This window comes from Stenella coeruleoalba, assembly GCF_951394435.1.
Source record: "Stenella coeruleoalba genome assembly, chromosome: 1".
Taxonomy (NCBI): Eukaryota; Metazoa; Chordata; class Mammalia; order Artiodactyla; family Delphinidae; genus Stenella; species Stenella coeruleoalba.
This window is the reverse complement of record NC_137169.1, coordinates 112938798-112957682: the sequence shown is the minus strand read 5'-3', so window position 1 is coordinate 112957682 and position 18885 is coordinate 112938798. Positions and strand designations below refer to the sequence as shown.

The window sequence follows — 18885 nt, the reverse complement described above, 5'->3', positions numbered from 1 at the left end:
GTGCTTCTTTTGTTACCTACTGGTTTTCAATAAGAAGTAAGAGGCACTAAAAGGTTAACATGCCGTGGGCACTTCTCTTCACCCAGATGTGAACTCCAAAAGAACAGGTTGTTGAGTTTTTATTTACTTTTGCATGCCTAGCCCCTAGCATGTTTGGTATTCCGTAGGTAGAGAATACTTGTTGACTAAATAGATAGAGCAAGAGTAACTATAAAGTAATGCCTTTGGTCCTGTAAATGCCTAGAGCTGTTCAGAGAAAAGGCATTATGTGAAATCTGAAATATCACTGCTCCTTTCCATAGCGTTGTGGGAGTGTGTCATGATCGCTTGTGATGTCAGCAAAGCACATTCTGCTGGATGAAAATCTACATTCAAAGATACTATGGCTTTGCAAATGAGTCCATGTTGTGAGTTGAAATTGCAGCAAAGCATAGGTTACCAAAAGGGTACAGTTATGACCTGTGGTTAGAAAAGTTTCCTGGACTCTGATTTTTTAGTTTGAACATTTTGGTCTTCACAGGCAAATTCCTCAGAGGGCTTTTTGTTCTAGAGATAGTTAAAGTCTTGGAAAGTCTGCACCTTTTCTGCTCTTCTCAGGTATCTTTAACATAAAATCATTCAGTGGGAAAGCAGTGAAGCAGGGCCCACCCATCCGTATGGGGTTATGTCCCTAACTTCTTGCCATCTGTATTGGTTAGCAGTTAATCAGATCTGATCCCAAGATCTGAAGCCAGACCACCTGGTTCTAATGCCCACTTCCTGACCGTGTGACCTTGGGCAAGTCCCTTGACCTTCTTAAGTCTAGATTCCCTGTCTGTGAAGTGGGGATGATAATCAGAGCATCTCCTTCATGGGTCTGTATAAGGGTATAAGAGTCCATGCCTGTAACGCACTTAGCACGGTGCTTGCTAATGGCAAACACTCAAGACTTGGTGGCTCTAATCTCCCTCCCCACCCCCATACCTAGAGGTCCCAAGTTGGAAGCTCCAGGTTAAGACTAATGTTCTCATTGTGTGACTGAAGCTAAGTCTCTTGACCTTGATCTCAGCTTTCTCACCTGTAAAATGATGCCAGGTAGCCCTCAAATAAGGCAAAGCCTGCCCTTGACAGTTATTTATCAAGTAATAACGGATTATACAAGGTAATGGTGGGCCGTTGGTAAAGTCTGAACACAGGGTAGGATGGTACACACACACACACACACACACACACACACACACACCAGTTTTGTTCCCTGAATGCAAATGTTAGGAACGAAAAAGTAAAGAAAGATATTTGTGTATATTATCCTTGTTATGCTAGACGCAGATCTCCTCAGATTCCCTCCATTGCCGCCTCCTTTCCAAAAGCCCTGGTCTGGAACTTGCTATAAAGGACAAGAGGTTGCTCCTTATACTTTCCAGCACTAAGACAGAGACACAGCATTTATTTGGACTCTAGATTTGGAGGCTAGGTGTGCTGCACTTGAGAATATCACCTCAAGCTAGTTGTGAGGTGATTCAGAAGGCTGGCAGTTTTAAGTGAGTCCCAGAGCAAGACAGTCCCCTGCAGCAGGTCCAGGCTGCAAACAAGCTGCCCCGCCTCTCGGGCCTTGTGAGCCAGCACGTTCAGTGGTGCTGGAAATCCCTGTTGTGACGGATAAGGATGCTGTGTGGAGTCTGGCAAGCTCTGATGGGGAACTGCAGCACATACCCTGGGATTCTGGAACAAGGTTATGCCCTCTCTGACAAAGAATTACATCTGAAAAACAGCTCCTGGTTCGATAGTGGGCCCTAATAGAGACTGAGTGCCTGACCAATGGGCGCCAAGTGACCATTCAACATGAGCTGCCCATCATAACACTGAATGTTATCTGATCCACGAGTCCTAAAGTTGGACAGGCAAAGCAAGTAATTTCATTCTGTGGTGGGCGTGATACATCTGTACCAGTCTTGAACTGATGCAGAATTCAAAAGTAAATTGCATGAGCAGGCGGCCCAGACTGCCAATCTCCTGCCTCTATTGCTACTGCTGCTTCTTCAACCACACTTGTAACCTCATAGGGATTCCCTATAACCAACTGATAGATGTGCCAGGATGACATGTGGGCACTAGCAGCAGTATGGCCTCACTCAGAGTGTCCCTGAAAGACAGTGCTAAAGGGAAATCCTCCCAGAGCTGCAGCATACGTCCGTCATCCTCTTTGCACATAGGGAAAGATGGTCCAGAGTAAGGATGGGCATGGACTACTAGGGAGTGGCAAACAGCTTGGCCAGTTGGTCAGAGAATGTCTGGGACACCTCTTAGTACTTCCTTGCCTGGCGATGACTGTTAATGGGTAGCTACAACCACCAACAGGGGCAGGGCAACTAGGGGTCTATACCTTGGGGGAATGAAGTTCTGGATCACCCCACCAGAAAAACAACCCAGACCAGATGAAATGCTGACTAAAGGTGGGGGCATCTAGAATGAGTGGCGGAGGAGGGGGATGATGACTATCAATCAGAGCCTCTGGATCAGTTACAACTACAAGGATTGTAGCTTTTCTCACTTATCCTCTCACCTCAGTCTTTGAGAAAGACACCCTTGACCTCCACCTTGAAGGGGGTTGTGTGACTGAGTGTAGCTCCCTTCTCGGAGAGTAAGGATGTTTCTGTTTGTACAGAACAAATGTAAGCCCTGTCTTGTAGTATAAGATCTGTGTATGACGGGAAGGCACAAGGGGTAGACTGTGTTGGACACAAAACTTGTACACCTCCTTACATTCTTTTCATTGACTCCTTGGCTGGCTGCCTCCCAAACCACTTCCGCTTTTATCAGAGCCCTTTTTCGGGACCTGAGCTGGCTAGAGTCCACGCTGAATCCTAGGAATGCACAGTCTTCACACCTCACCTGTTGAACCTCTCTCTCTGAGTCACCTCTCCATTTCTGATTAACATCAGACACCACACCAAGGACCATGAGATCTGGCTTCCTGAGCGGATATCAAGGTACAGGGGATGCAATCTCTAAGTCGGTTCCTGTGGGACCATCTTGATCAATGGGAAGTGGGAAGTACGAGGGAGCTGGGAAGATAAGTTCTTCCTCCTTTCTCCCCTCTGTGGGTTATTCCAAGTTGTGGTTTCAGCTTGCACCCTGTCTGGAGAAAGTCCTCAAGTGAAAATACCTGTCAAGAAACTGGATGTTTCTCTTTTCAGCTCATTTTGAAGTGATAACCAATGCAGTAATATTATTCTACTTTTTTTTTTGCTTCACTTCTCTTCTCCTTATCCTCACCACCCTGAGCTTGTACCTCCCAAATAAAGTGTCAAACTTTGAGTCTTGCATTGAGCTCTACTAAGACACTTGCTAAGCTTGTTTGTCCTCAAGACTAAATCCTGAGCTGGGATGCTTCCTCGCTACAGGAGACATGATTGGGTTCATCAGCGTAGCCTTTGCTCCTCCCCATCTGGGCATGTGGAAGAATACACATCCCTGGGAGTTCCCTGGTGGCCTAGTGATTAGGATTCTTGGCTTTCACTGCTGTGGCTTGGGTTCAATCCCTGGTGAGGGAACTGAGATCTTGCAAGCCACCTGCTTTGGCTAATAATGTGTTAGCGGAAGGAGCATGTTTCACTCCCAGAGATGGGGAGAGCATTTAGGAAAGAGTGGCTAACTCTCCATACTCCTCTTCCCGTGCCACAGTGACTGTGGGAGGGTGTGTAGCTATGGAAGCACCGTAATGTTTAGGCAACCTGGGAGGCTGAGCCACCACCTGGGCAACAGCTGCCCTGAAGAGATGCCCAGCTCTTCAGTGTAACTTGCATAGGTAAGAAACGAACTTTTGTTGTGTTAAGCTGCTGAGATTTTGGTGTTCTTTGTCACCTCAGCATAACCTAGCCTATACTAACTGATGTTCCACTTCCAAACCATATGAAGGAGAGGTGTTCAAGAGAATCACACACCATCATGGGAGGAGGGCTTCAAGAAGAGGACAGGGGCATCTTGCTCCCTAGTTGGCGTCTGCTGAGCCCACTCTGCTTTCGGTGCAGAGCGTAGTGAGGGAGATCATTCATCATGCCTTAGTCTCGATCCCATCCCTGGGGGCTGGGATCAAGGCTAAGGCAACAGTTTTTAAGGAAGGGAAGAGGGCTCAGGCAGCTCAGGGGGAGGCAAGGCTTTGGGGTATGGGTGTGGCTGGGCCAGCCGTGACTCCTGGGGGAAGTCTTTCCCTCTCAGAGCTGCTGGGGAAGTAGCTCTCCAGGCTGTCGGGACTCCAAAGTCCTTCCTGGGTGCAAGGCAGTGTGTACTCTGGCCCTGGCCCCTCCAGCTGCATAATTCACTGCTGGCAGCCCCCAAGCCAGCTTCTGCTCCAGTCATTTCCTTTTTCCATGCAGTTGCATACGCTCATTCCTCTTCTGGAAACACCTTTCCCCACCTTCCTCAACCCTGCTCATCCTCCACAGCTCAGCTCAATCCCCTCTTCTGACATCCCAACCCCCTGTACACGCAGGCATGCACCGCACACATGGCTAGATTAGGAGCCTCTGAGGTGGGCTCCCGTAGCACCAGCCCACACCACTAACTCACCACAACCTTCTGTAAGTACCTGTTGGCAAGTCGTTTCCCCCTCTTGACATCTTGAGACAAGATCCTTTTTCTCTCTGGGCTCTCAGCACCAAGAACAGTGCCTGGCACATAGCCATGGACTGTTGGCCTAAATCACAGTGAAATTTGTAAAAGAAGATCTAGTTTCTAGTCCCAGCTCTGCCGTGAACATCTGAGACACTGACAGCCCTGGACCAAGGCACTCAACTTCTCTAAGCTTCAGTTTACCCGTCTGGAAAATGGGGATAATGTTCCCTGACTCCTTCTCATTTGTGAGGATCACACAAGAGAGAAATGGGATTGGTCCTCTAGGGTGGCAGCAGATGTAAGCACACTGCAGGTTTAGGACATCAGCTCTGAAGTTATTAATAACAGCTGCTAATAACGACCTGCTTACTTGAAGGAAATTTCCCCTCCCTTTCTGTGGGATGGCCTGGTTTTGTCCTAACCCAGCTCCATTCTCTGCTTGACGATGAAGCCAGGTTCCCTCTTCCCTATCCCCCTTGTCTCACAGGTTTCATATGACCTCAGAAAATCCTTCAAAAGTCTGACCCACATTCTTTCTGTTGCAGCTCTGCCCCCCACCTCGTGTGTCCTAAGAGCACAGTCCTGTCTGTGAATCTCCGATGACCCCGAAGCCCCATCACCTTATAAGGCTTATCCTTCTGAGGTTGATGTCCCCACTGCCACTGCTCAGACAGAGGGAGAGAGATGGAGAGAGAGACAAAGAGAGAGGGAGAGAAAGGGAAGCCCCAGTCTGGAGTGAGGGCGTGGAGAGAGAATCACCGGAGAGATGGAGATAAGACAGCAACAAGGACTCCCCAACACCCAGACACACAATGACACAAATACTCACCACACCACCACCACCTTCAGCTGCCTGGCTTCCGGGGGAGGGACAATTGTCTTACGGCTTTCCATGACGTGAGTCCTCCGCGAGGGCTAGGGCTGTGGGTGAGGCGACATTTCCTGCCCCCGGGGGCTGGGGTGAAAGGAGAGATGAGTCGCTGAGTGTGCACACCTTTTGAGAGCCCAGACACACACCCTGCTCCAGGGGCTCCTTTCCTAGGCTGCCCCCATGGAGTTCCCCCTGGCCCAGATATGCCCTCAAGGTAAGTGTGAAGTTGGGGAATGTGGGTGGGAGGGAACATCAAGACCCCCATGATGCCTGCTCTCCTCCCTCTGGGCCTGAGCTCCCACTTCAGGGGTGACGGGCCACACCTCAAGCCAGAGCTGGCGGGCAGGCGGCCCACAACCCCTGCTCCCCTTCGGGGGCTCCAGGTCCACGCATCCCTGAGGATAAGGGTGAAAGGGTCTTCTGAGGGCTTCTTCGAGTGGAGAGAGGAGGCAGCAGGAGGATGAAGGGGGCTGGGAGGTCGAGGATCCTGGGCCAGCAGAGGGACCTGCCCTGAAGAGATCTGCCTCCTTTCCCGGATTTCAGGACTTCCGGACCAGCCGAAGGCCAGCTGGCTTACCAGCGCTCCTTCCTGGGGCCCAGTTTCCCTGAGAAGCCCCTCTGCGCCTCCTTGGCCCCTTACTCCTCCTCCCTGAGAAATCGTGTTTGCCATCCCTCCTGCATTTCTCCTGCTGTCACAACTGTCCCTGTCCTCCAGGTCCCCAGGGAGAGGCCTATGGGGCGCCTCTGAGCCTGGGGGAGGGGTGGGCGGCAGAGGGAGAGGCAGGCCCTCACTGAGAAACTTCTCTGTGCTAACAGGGAGTCAAGAAGCCCCCACCATAACCTTCAGCACCTGCCAGCCCATAGACTTGAACCGCAGGAGCTGCCAGAGCCTGGGCTTGCTGCCGGGACCCAGACTCCAGGCCCTGAAGGCCCAGGAAGCCCAGCCCAGCCCCAGGGCCTCCGCTGTGCACCCTGCGGTGAGTGGGAACCTGGGGGGTGTTGCTCCCTCCTCTGCTCCCACCGTCCCACGGGTGAGGGCTTGCAGGGGGACAGAGGCCAAGGCAGGAATGAGCTGGAGGCTGCCGACAAAGCCAGCGGCCCAGAGGGAGGGTCTGCATCTCTGTCCGTGGCCTTCATTTGCCCAGTGCATCCTCATCTCAGGCCTTCTCACTCACCCAGTCATTAGGAAATCCTCCCTGTGAACCAGCTCGGTCCCTCTTACTGTAGGGTGAGCCCTCCCTCATTCTGGCCTCTGGCGTTCCCTTCATCCCTCAGGCCAGGGAATGCCTTTCTGTCCATCTGGAAGGCCTCACTCCCATTTAAGCACAGTTTAACAGTTCACTGCTACTGGATCAAAGGCCCACGGACCCAGACGGAAGTGGAAGGAAATTCCCTGGAAACAAAAACAGTTTGACCTAAAGAAGAGATTTAAGTTACACTTTGGGAGGGACTTTCTGAGCAATTATACCCTAAAATAGGCAACAGGGATGGGGGACGGGGAGCTTCCTCCACATGTCCAGGAGGGGCTAGGTATGAGGATGAGAAGGGAGTAGCTGGCTTGAAGTCAGAAGAAGGACCACTAATCATGGCTACTTCCCCCTCCTTGAACTCTTCCCCTATCCAGGCACCTCCCCAGGCCCCAGGGGCTGCCTGCAGCCCAAAGGATATTGGGAAGGAAGAGGTGCCTAGGGAAGGAGGTATGTCCCTGCAGGCTGAGACTCAGGCTTGGTTCCAGAACACCCAGGCCCATGAGCTCCTGCAGCATGGGGCAGCCCCTGCTTGGTTCCACGGCTTCATCACCCGGAGGTGAGTCACAGAGGAAGAAATAGGCCCAGAGAAGGGCAGGAGCCAGTCCCGGGTCCTGCGGTCAGTCAAGAGTAGATTGAGGCTACAGGCCAGGCTATGACACCTGGAGGTTCCAAGGCTCCTCGTTAAGGCAGCTCTCCTGGGGGAGATCATTGGAGAGGCTCTAGCCCAAACCCCCTACTCCGTGCCTCAGTTTCTCCCTTCTAGGCTCAACTTTCCTCCTGTCTCTAAGGCTTCTAGTGCTCAAGTTTCCACCTCTGCCTCAGTCTCTCTCCCTCCATCTTTATTTACCTCTGGCTCTCTCCAGCCCTCTCCTCTTTCTTCCCTCCCTTGCAGTTCCTCCCTCTTCCTCCACTTCTCAGCTTCACTTCTCCCGTATCTCTCTGTTCACATCCTCTGTTCAGCTTGTGACTTCTGAAGTCTAGGAGTCTATTACCATCCCTCTTGCTGCGGCCACTGTACTGACCCCCTTAGTCCCCCACCCCAGGCTGCTTTTCCAGCCAGGATGAGGCCAGGAGGAGGATGCAGGGCTGGGAGGTCTCCTGACCATCTACGCCCAGTCCCTGCAGCAGGAGCGCAGTGCCCACATCCTCTCTCTCCCACCTCCACCCTTCTCTAGCCACTTAAGCCCTCTTGGTAGGGGGTAGGGGTCCCCCCATGAGAGCCAGGGAGACAGGGGGTGAAGCTGGAAGAGTCTGAGCATCTTCCGTGTCTTCTCCATCACCCACAGAGAGGCTGAGAGGCTGCTAGAGAGCAAGCCTCAGGGATGCTACTTGGTGCGTTTCAGTGAGAGCGCCGTGACCTTTGTGCTGACTTACAGGTGAGGGGCGGAGCGCTGCGCTGAGCGACAGGGAGGCGGGGCTTCGGGCTAATCAGAGGGCGGGGCTTGATACTGACGGACGTGTGAGGGGAAGAACTTCATGCTGACTCCCAGCGGGGGTGGAGGAGGTCTATGCTCAGCCCCCAGGCTACTAAGGGTGGGAGACCCGGGCGCGGGGCGGGTAGGGGTCACTCCTCGTGCTGGTGCCCTGGCCGGGAAGAGGGAGCAGGTCTGATCCCGACTAGTGCCTCCAGGAGCCGGACTTGCTGCCGCCACTTCCTGCTGGCCCAACTCGGGGACAGGCGCCACGTGGTGCTGGGCGAGGACAGCGCCCACGCGCGGCTGCAGGACCTGCTGCGGCACTACCAGGCGTGCCCGCTGAGCCCCTACGGGGAGACGCTCACCGAGCCCCTCGCCCGCCAGGTACGCAGCCCCCATCCCCGGCCCTGACACTGACCCTGACCCTGGGAACCCAGGCCAGCGCCCCCTCCCCACGCAGAGCCCAGGCCGCAGGACCTCGACATCAGGCACTTTCCCATTCCCACCGACGACCCAGCCAAACCTCCCTTGCCCACACATCTCCACGCAGATGCCCTTCCAGAAAGATGCGTGTGCTGGAGGAGGGGTCCTTGAGAGAAGAGCCCAGCCACACAAAGGCTGGGAGTGGCCAGCTAGGCAGACGGGTCATTTGGGGGGGGGGGTTGTTTTTTGTTTTTTGTTTTTTGCCTCGAAGCTTGTGGGATCTTAGTTCCCTGATCAGGCATTGAACTCGGCAGTGAAAGTGCCCAGTTCTAACCACTGGACGTCCAGGGAATTACTGGGTCATTTGTTCTCTAAATTAAGAGATATTTACTGAGACAAGACATATAGGTGTCAAACCCACAAAGCTACTTACCAGCGGCAAAGACATATAATAGGAATCAAGTGTGAGAGTGTGATGAGAGAGGAAATACAGAGTGGGGTGCCATTGAGCTCACGTGGTGGGGAGCCGTGTCAGAGAGTGCCTCCCTGAGGAAGTTCAGGCAGTTCTGAGGGACCGCTCTGTGCCAGGCATTGGTCCGGGCACTGGAAAAATTGCAGTAAACAAAACTGACCCAAATACCCCTACCTCCATGGAGCTTCCATTCTAGTGACAGGAGACAGACAACGAATGCTAATACAGAAAACAAACAGAGAATACAGAAACAAGGAGTGACAGGGTTGGGGCTATTTTACATAGGAACATCAGGGAAGGCTATTCTGGTAAGGGGACATTTGAACAAAGGTCTGAATAAAGTAAGGGAGAAAGTCATGCAGATAAGTAGAGGAAAAACATTCTAGGTAGATAGCACAGCAGGTGCAAAGGCCCTGAGGCAGAAGGATCCTTGATGTGTGTGAATAAGAATAAGAGCAGTAAGGAAGCTAGCATGGGTAGAGAGGTAGGAAATGAGACCACAGGGGTGAAGGAAAGGGGCCCAGTAAATTCTTGTATGATTTGGAATTTTATTCTGAGTGAGATGGGATGGCACTGGACAGTTACAAGCTAAAGAGTGACATGACCTGGCAAGTTTGAGAGGGACATGGGTGACCAGATGGAGACCACTACAATACGTCAGGAGAGAAGATGGCAGCCTGGACCCGGTTGGTAGAGGTGAAGGGGTGAGGAGGTGGAACACTGGGTCTGTTTGGAAAGTGGAGCTGACAGGGTTTTTGCAGGATTGGGTGAGGAGTGTGAAAAGATGGAGTTGTCATTGACTGAGATGAGGAAGGCTACAGGAGGAGCAAGTCTGCAGGAGGCAGGGGAGATGGCGAGTTCAGTTTTGATGCTTGCGGTTTGAGACATCCATTCAATATGCAAATGGAGATGTCAAGTACGCAGTTGGAATACAGGGATCTGGAGTTTAGGACAGAAGTCTAGGTTGGAGATCAACATTTGGGAGCCATCAGCATGTAGACGGATTGATTCTAAAGGCTTCAGGAGGGATTAAATCTCAGGAATGAGTGTAGATGGAAAAGAATACCAAGTCTCCAGCATTGAGAGTTTGCAGAAATAAGGGGGAACCTACAAAGAAAACTGAGAAGGAGCAGTCAGAGAGAGAGGGGAGAAGAACCAGGAGTGTGATGCTCTAGACGCGAAGCAAAGAAAACGCATCAGGGAAGAGCAGGTCCCAGTGCGTCCAGAATTAACCACTGGATTTGGCCAACAGAAGGTCACTGGTGACCTGGGCAAGAATAGTTTCATAGAGCTTGATTGGAGTCAGTTCAAAGAACTTGCCTTGGGCTTCCCTGGTGGCTCAGTGGTTGAGAGTCCGCCTGCCGATGCAGGGGACACGGGTTCGTGCCTCGGTCCGGGAAGATCCCACATGCCGCGGAGCGGCTGGGCCCGTGAGCCATGGCCGCTGAGCCTGTGCGTCCAGAGCCTGTGCTCCGCAACGGGAGAGGCCACAACAGTGAGAGGCCCGCGTACTGCAAAAAAAAAAAAAAAGAACTTGCCTTGAGGGACTGTGCCTAGGGGTAACTCTTGTGCAGAATTTTGTGAGGAATAAGTGGAGACCTGAAGATTCCCAAGCAGTTGGAACAGGGTGTAGGGAAGTCTGGTGGGGAGGGGAGCCAGCTGGAGCTGCGAGAGCCAAAGGCAGAGCTGTCAGAGACCAAGCTCCATGACCGGCCCTCAGAGGGTCTTGTCACTCACGTTTTCTGGAGTTTGGGCTTTATCCTGGAGCAACAGGCAGCCATGGAAGGATTGCTAAGGGAACTTCTGCAGGCTTACTCTGCTCACGGAGTGGAGAATGGGTTAGCAGGGCAAGATGATGCAGGAGGAGGACTTAGGAGGCCTGAACTGGAGTGGTAGCTGTGGGCGTGGAGAAGGTGTGCAGATGTAAAGATATTTAGGCAGTGGAAGGAGCAGGGTTTGTGCTCCGTTAGATGTGGGGAGGAAGGGAGGGAGGTGTCCAGGTTGACTCCTAAGGTGCTGCTGTTTCGGCAGCAGGGTAGAGGTGCTCTTTTTTATTCATAAAGGGAATGCTAAGAACTCTTAGGGGGTTGAGGCAAGGGAAAAGAATTCTGACTTGAATCCATGAACGGCCTATACACCTTAAGATGGAGACATACACTTGGTGGATTGCAGAAGCATGAGAAAAGGCCTATGGCCTGAGCCTTCCAAAAGTAGCGGGCATGTGGAGAACATTCAAGAACCCAGGGATAAATGCTGAGCAAAAAGCCTACCTAACATGGGAAGGAACCCTATAAGGCTCATCTCCTCATCCCTGAGGCAGTGTCTCTGTCCCGAGAATGTCTAGCTTATAGCTCCATAAAGTAGAGTCGCCTGGCACCTGCAGAAATAAACACAAGCACAGAAGTCTTGGAGATCTATCCCCATGCCGAAAAATTTTAGGCTAAAGACTTCTAAAGCCTTGTTGCAGTTTTACAACCACAGGTACAAATGGCGACTGGCCTGGCCCTATGTTCCAGATGAAGTTAAGTTTAATGCTAAATATGGCCTGTGACCAGAGCGACTGTCCCGCCTCCTGGTCTCCTTGCCGCCTCTTCCTCACCCAGAAACCCAGCGCCACCCAAATTTCTGTGTCGCACCTCCACCCCCGACATTATCCGTATGGACGAGATTATTTTGCGCCCCGCTGCATCACTTGCCGACTCCCATCCGCCCCTCGTGCACCAAGTCCCTGAGGCCTCCTTCTTTCCCCGCAGACTCCTGAGCCCGCAGGACTGTCCCTAAGGACTGAAGAATCAGACTCTGGAAGCAAAAGCCAGGTCTCACAACCTCAGTATACCTCAATCCTCAAAAAGGAGCAAAGCGCAGCCCCCATGCAGAAAGATGGGGCGGGGGGGCCAAAGCAGGTACTGGGCGGGAGGGGCTGAGAGAGGTGGTGGGGCCTGAGGGAGTGGAGGAGCCGGGAGACGAAAAGACGGAAGGCCCTGCGGTCAGGGGCGGGGCCAGTGGGGAGGGGGCGGGGCCTGCAGGGAGCGGAGGCTCGGGCTGAGCTGCAGCTTTGGCCCTGCCTGTGTTGCTCTGACCCACTCTCCTCCCCGCCTGCCTTCTCTCTTAGACGTCCCAGCCGCCCAAGCCCAAGCCTCCCATCCCCGCCAAGCCTCAGCTGCCTCCCGAAGTCTACACAAGCCCCTCTCCGAGACCCCGCCCAACCCCGCCCCGCAAGCCCTCCAACCCCATCTACCACGAACCTGATGAACCCATAGACTTCTATGCCATGGGCCGTGGCAGCCCCGGGGAAGGCCCCAGCAACATTTATGCCGAGGTGGAGGTGAAGGTGCCTGATTCAGGGTGTGAGGGCCCGCCGTGCATCCTCAGGCACGAAGTCCTGCAGAAGTGCCAGTCCAGGCCTGTCCCAGGAAGCCAGGTAAATAACGGGGGTGCAAGGAGGATTTCCTGAAAGCAGATTGTGGAGGGTGGAGAAGGTGTTCAGACAGGATGCCTGGGTCAGGGTGAATGCAGGTCAGAGGTCTGAGGTGAGATGGGAAGGACAGAGGGTCCAGGCTGCCAGCAACCCTCTTCCAGGCCCAGAGTTGCTCCCTCTCCTCTGCCTGGAGTTACTGGGACCTGCCTCCCCTTTGTCAAGTCCCCACTCCCTCCACTTCTCAGAGAAAATAGAGGCCCCGTCAGCCTTCCCCCAACTGAGCCTGTGTCCCTCTCACCTGGCTTGTCCTCTTCAGACCCACCTGAGATTGACCCCACCCTGTGCTGGCAATCTCCTCCCAAGTCTGAACTTGGGCCTCTCACTCTGGCTGCCTCCCCTCAGCCTTCAGGGACCTCCTAAAGAAGAGCACCTGGAGTCCCTTGTGTCACCTCAGATGAGCTCAGGGGAGGGGGTACCTGCACGTCCCCTCCTTCTGCACACTCCTCCTCTCCTCCATCCTCCCACCTGCCCAGTCTTCTCACTGATCAGTTCAAGTCAGTATCTTGTTTCATGGGATGTGTTAGACCCACCAGCTGCTCCCACGCAATCCCTCTGCCTCTGCCCGCCTCCTCAGGCCCTTCCCCACCCTCCCCCCCACTTCTGGCACCTCAGGCTCCTGCTCAGCCCTTGTGCCTGCTCCCACTTATCCACACCCCTGCCACCTGCTACCGTCCTAGAGCTGAGGTCACCAGTCCATGTCTCTACGCAAACTTCTCCCCAGGCTTCTGCTCAGCTCCCCAGCATCCCACAGCTTCTTGGACTCAGCACAGCCAACACTGTTCTTACCCTACTCCCTGGATGGCTCCCTCCATTGTTCCCTCTCTGATCGGGTACCTCTCCAGTCACCCAACTATTCAAGATCGTAGGACTCCCTTGACGTCTCCCCTCTCTTCACCCTCACTCCCCTATAAGCCACTGATTCCTGCTGAGTCTCTTCCTAAATATATTTTTCCTTTCCCCAGTTTCAGCCCCCATCATCTCTCATCAGGACTTATCCAAGGGCTTCTTAACTGGCCTCCTAACCACCAGTCTTACCACTTCTGACCCACTCGGCCCCAAGAAAGTCGGAATGGTCTTTCTAAAACAGCTACCTGGCCCATGAGGCCCTCTATACTTGTGTGGGCTGGGGAACCACGTCCTCAGTCTTACCATCAGCTGCTCCCACCCTCCCAGAACTGGTCACATTCCTCCAAACACACCAAGTGGTTGCAAACCTCCCAAGGTTTTGCACATGCCAGTCCCTCTGCCTATAGCTACTTCCTGCAAGTGCACCCTCTGGCTGCCCAGCAACCTTCTAATCATCCTTCAAGATCAGCTTGCCCTTCTCCTCCTCTGCAAAGACTTCCCTGACCTCACCGCAGAGGCCGTCCACACAGAGGCTTTATACACACCTGCCATGCCACTGATCATTGACACCCATCTCCCCTCTCCCCCAGCAGAGTGTGAGCTCCCTGAGGGCAGGGGCTGGGACTTGTTCATCTCTGTTTCCAGAGCACCCAGCACAGTGCCTGGCAAAGAGCAAGTGCTCAGGAAATGTTTGTTGAATGAATGAGAGAGGTTTAGACCTCCTCTCTGCAGGCCAATGTCTGTTAAGATCAGACGTCTTGGCCCTTGAGGCTGCAGGTAAGCCTAGGAGGCAGAAGGAAGAGGGTGTGACCTGGGACCATCCTTCTCTCTACAGAATCCAGGTGGCCAACAACTGCATTCTGAGAACTCTGTGGCTGAACAAGGCCCTGCTGTGCCCCACAAGCCCCTACCCCGCTGGGGGCACACCCTCCCCCACAACCTTTCTAGACAGGTGCTTCAGAACAGAGGTCAGGCGTGGCTCCCCCTGGGGCCTCCTCAGTAGCTGCTGAGTCTGAGCTGGGGTGGGGCGGGGGTGGGGGATAACTTGGAACAGCGGGTCCAGAGACCTTCACACACACCCAGGCGCCCTTCTCACAAAATGTGGATGGAACAAACTGTAGATGATCAAAGCTGGAAAGGACCTCAGCCATCATCCATTGCAAAGATGGCAAAAAGGTGTCACCTCACATGCCAACTCCAATCCATTCATTGTGGCTGCCTAGAGCGCTGCAATGGAAAGGATGTTGAGGTCATATCTGAACTCAGCAGAAAAGAACTCTGTGATTGATTAGTGATGTCTGCCACGGGTGAGAGAAGGAAGAGGAGCAGCATCTCCTTTGCTCTTACTGATCAAGTTCGACTCCCTCACTGTGCAGATAAGGAAACAAAACCAGAGGGGGATAGTGGCTTAGTCAAGGTCAAGGACTAGAACCCCAGCTTCCTGTTTAGTGCTCTGTTCCATACCCCACATCCACTAACTCTTTACCACGGGAAATGTCAAGAGATTTCCTCAGGAAATCTGGCTGCTTTCCAGAGTTCTGCCTCATGGGGGCCCGGGTGCTTGTTCCCCTCCTCCAGATCCCAGCTTACCCCTGTTCCCCTAACTGGTCTGAGGCCCCACAAAGAAGCCTGGAGGTCAGAGGAGCAAATGTGGAGTCGACTTCCTTTTAGGGACACACTCACTGGTTCCCTCCCAAGAGTCTCTAAGAGCCCAGTGGCTCAGTGCTTGCCTCTAAGGAAGTGGGCTAGGAGGGCCCTGCTGCAGCCCGCTGCCCTGGTTTCTCCTCCTGGAGTCTGATTTCCTTGGCCCTCTGAGCCTTTGAGTCCGGGCCCTGGTCCAATGCTGCTGTTGTCTGAGGAACAGTTTGGCGAGAACAGATGTTAGAACTTGTTTGTTGATTCTTGTCTGGCTAATAAATCATCGCCAACCACCTCCCCCAACAGGGATTCAAGTACTCCAGGCTCCTTCTGTCTCTCCTTCTGACTCTCTCTCTCATATTGTGGAAGGCAAGTGGTTGAACGACCATTGCAATGGTGGGAGAAGGGTCGGGGGTTGAGAGACTCCTGGGCAAGGGTCACAGATCTATGGGCTGGGGGCAGGGAGACAGCAAGGCAAGGGACACAGACCTCTCTCTGAAAAGTATTCTCTCCCTAACTGGGGTGAGCTGGGCAGCTAGCCAGGGGCAGAGGAGTGGCTACATCACCTGCGGGTTGCCAGGAAAGAAAGGGGCAGGGAGGGGAGTGGTTGAAAGGTAGCCCCTGCACCTCCTTCCCCAACCCCCTGCCAAACACAGGACTGGGAGGGGGAGGGGGCATTGTTAGCCTATGTGTGTGAGCCCCTTAGGAGGATGGGGAGCCCCCCTGCAGCAGCTCCCAGCCTCTTGGGCTTAGGCCTCCCCTGTTCCTCTTATGAGGCTTCCTCCTGTCTGCCCAGACCCACTTCAGGGCCATCTTCCTGCCTCTGTGGCCAAGCTCTGCATTCTAAGCTTCAACCACCTAGAAGAATCTGCCTTGGGTCTTATTTTTTTATCAGACTGGAGGCTCCCTGAGGCAGGGCTGTGTCTGCGCCTGGATGGCCCTGAGGGCTCAGAATAGACTGCCCCCAGGAGCCACTCAGGGGGCTTCTGGGTACTCCTGTGGTCCCAGCCTGTTCTATGAGAGTTCAGTCAAGACAATCAGAGCCCATCGAGGTCTCTCTTCCTGCCAAGGGGCTCTGGGTACTTGCCTGAATCACAGAAGCCCCCCAGACCCCCTCCCTGAAGACATATTCCCTAGGCCTAGATGCTGCCACCACCATGCCACCCCCAGCCTGGTGCAGGGCCAGCTCCAGTGACTAGTGAATTCCCCTCCTTTCCACTCAGTGCTAATCAGCTCAAGGAGAAATATGGTTGCTGAGTCAACAGAGTGGGGTTCCACTTCCTTCTGTCTGTAGGTCTAAACTCCCTCCTGAGCAAGAGACGGGGGAGGGGAGGGGAGCAGATGGCTTTGGGAGGGGAGGCTGAAAGCGCAAGAAAGGTCTTAGATTAGACTCAGGGAGTCACCTCATGGCTGGTTCCTCGTGGCAGGGGAGGAGGCAGGAAAAGGAGAGGCTTGCTGTATAGCAAGGGCTGGAAATCAGAGTCAGAAGATGGGATTTCCTTAGACTTCGGGATAGAACAGGATGGCGGGTTCGGGGAGGGGACAGAAATGCCTAGGGACCCACTTGGTGTTTCTGAAGGAGCAAAGCCTGCTAGAAAGGGGTGAGCAGGACCCAGGGAATCTCCCCCTCCCTCTTCAGCTCCTCACAGCTAGGGGTGGACTCCCCAGAGTGGGTGGGAGGATCCAGATGATGGCATTGTCAGGAGCCCTGGGTTCCTGTCACGGCTGTTTGCTAACAAGCTGCCCAGCCTTTAACAGGGGAACTTGTTTCTGCACCACTGTTCCCTACACTGCTTTGAAATGGAGAGAATGCCTTATTTGCCCACAGGGCTGCTGTCCAGAGCAGATGAGACCAGGCAGCGAGGGGCTTGGCCGAGCAGGACTGGGACAGGAAGGGACTTCCAGACCCCTTGTGACTGACTTCTTGGTTCAACCAAATCGGAAACTGAGGTCTAGAGAGGGGAGGTGACAGGGTACTGGAGATAGGACCAGATCTTGTCATCCCAGTCCAATGTTCCCCCTTATACTGTGAGGTCCCTCCCAGGCCAAAGGATAAGGCCCCGGTCCTCCTGAGGGCTCCAGCTGCAGGCCCAGCCCTGACGACCAAGGTAGTGGAACCTCCCTTCTCCCCACCATAGCCACAGGCACCCCTGCACCATCCTGCTGATTTCACTCCCACGGGGGCCTGGGGCTGCAGTGAGACCTCAGGATAGAGAAGTTGAGTAACTAGTACAGGAAAGGGAGCCTGGCGATTGTGCTGAGCAGGTTCCTCAGCCCCAGCAGAGACCCCTCGGGCGGGGAGGGGGAGGGCATTTCCCAGCTGACTCAATCTCCCATGGTTATTCCATCCCTCCAGCTTCCTCTAGGGAGGGCTCTCTCTGGCTCAGCCCCCTGTCAGAAAGAAAAGTCTCCTACCCCGAGCCCCAGATCCCCTTCAGAGCCTGCAGCAGGCCTTGCTGCAAGTGGAGGTTCCAGCTTTTTCCTCCAGTTCCAGCCCCTTTAGCACCATGGCCGACCCTGAAGTCTTTTTTTTCCTGCTCCTGTCTCCCTTAAGCTGTCCCCTTTATCCTATCAGCTCCCTCAGCTAATGCAGTAGACAGTCTCAGTAAAGTACCCTGTAACTCTGGCTCAGGGGACCAGGGCAGGGGCAGGGGGCTGAGAAGCTATTAAACCCCAACCTCAGCTGTCCCGAGTCTATAGCACATCATTCCCCATGGACCCACTTAAGGAGGACTGGGGGCCAGTCATCACTGAGGCCCCATCCCCAACTACCTCTACTGGCCTTAGAACATGTGTCCCCACCGGAAACAAAGCTGAGCAGAGGGAGAGGGGGCAAAAGAAGGTTGGGAGCAGACAGCAAAGCCTTCCAGCACCCTTGCCACCTCCCCAGGCCCCACAGAACTTCAACCATCCCCTCAACAGACTGCGGCTTCTTGGACAGCAAGCTCAGCACCCAGCTGGGGCGAAGACCTGGCCAGGTCCCTGCCCAAGGGTCAGAGCTGAAACCCCCTTTGTGACAGCTGTGCCATCTCTGGGCAGTTCCTAAGTCTGCGTCCTGAGCCTGTTCCTGTGGACCTCACCTTCCTCAGCTCCTGCCCTGGGCAATGCAGCACTGAACACTTGGGCTTTGCCCCAGCACCTCCAACACCTTCTAGGGCCATTGGGAGCCACTTCTGACCAAGGCCTTCACCTCCCGCCCCCACCAACCCCGCCCCTTGGCTGCTACCGCCATGCCAATTTGAGCCAAGTTATCATTCCTTATTCCTCCTTCCCTCTCCCTCATCCCTGTCTTCTCTTTCCTGTTTATTTATCAGAACTTGAGGTTATTACCTCAGGAAGCCCTCCCAAATAAAGTCTGTCCATTTTCTAACTTGTATTTCTCTTGGTAACCAAGAAATTCTAACCACCAAATAATAATGTCATCTTTAGTAGGAGTAAAAAGTGGCTTTAAAAAAATGGCTTAGGGCTTCCCTGGTGGCGCAATGGTTGAGTCCGCCTGTCGATGCAGGGGACACGGGTTCGTGCCCCGGTCCGGGAAGATCCCACATGCCGTGGAGTGGCTGGGCCCGTGAGCCACGGCCGCTGAGCCTGTGCATCGGAGCCTGTGCTCCGCAACGGGAGAGGCCACGACAGTGAGGCCCGCATACTGCAAAAAAAATAAAAAGGCTTAATACTACCTCCAGAGAACCAAAGGAGGTGGCAGGCAAGAGGAAGCTGAAAGATATCTGGCTTAACTATCCGTTCCCAGAAGACACCAGGACAACCCCTGACCACCACGCCTTGCCTCCCAACCCAAAGCACTTCCAGCTCCATCATGATGCAGCCCCTAAAATGAGAAAGTTGAACTGCTGAATCCCAGGAGTGTGGCAACTCAGGAGGGCAGGGCTGCGTCTATAGCG

The 18885-nt window shown here is 53.9% G+C and overlaps 1 protein-coding gene across 3 annotated transcripts; it reads left to right on the top strand.

The window, feature by feature from the left end:
- The first annotated feature begins 5587 nt into the window (after positions 1–5587).
- On the top strand, positions 5588–15409 carry SH2D2A (SH2 domain containing 2A). 3 transcript variants are annotated; one of them, XM_079914961.1, is made up of 8 exons: positions 5588–5678; positions 6281–6441; positions 7101–7270; positions 8001–8090; positions 8345–8513; positions 11778–11927; positions 12137–12445; positions 14184–15409. In XM_079914961.1, exons 1-8 carry the CDS (start codon positions 5645–5647, stop codon positions 14349–14351), a joined length of 1251 nt encoding a protein of 416 aa, XP_079771087.1. In that variant the 5' UTR covers positions 5588–5644; the 3' UTR covers positions 14352–15409. The 3 variants fall into 3 exon arrangements, with proteins under 3 accessions (XP_079771087.1, XP_079771086.1, XP_079771085.1); XM_079914960.1 differs by having other exon boundaries at positions 7089–7270; XM_079914959.1 differs by having other exon boundaries at positions 6281–6495; positions 7089–7270.
- The last annotated feature ends 3476 nt before the right edge of the window (positions 15410–18885 follow it).

Bases quoted from the DNA above. Each gene is read 5' to 3' on its own strand.
- SH2D2A (XM_079914959.1), top strand. From the start codon at position 5,645: ATGGAGTTCCCCCTGGCCCAGATATGCCCTCAAG. The intron at 8,091-8,344 runs GTGAGGGGCGGA...TAGTGCCTCCAG, and splicing joins ACCTTTGTGCTGACTTACAG to GAGCCGGACTTGCTGCCGCC. The intron at 12,446-14,183 runs GTAAATAACGGG...TTCTCTCTACAG, and splicing joins GGCCTGTCCCAGGAAGCCAG to AATCCAGGTGGCCAACAACT.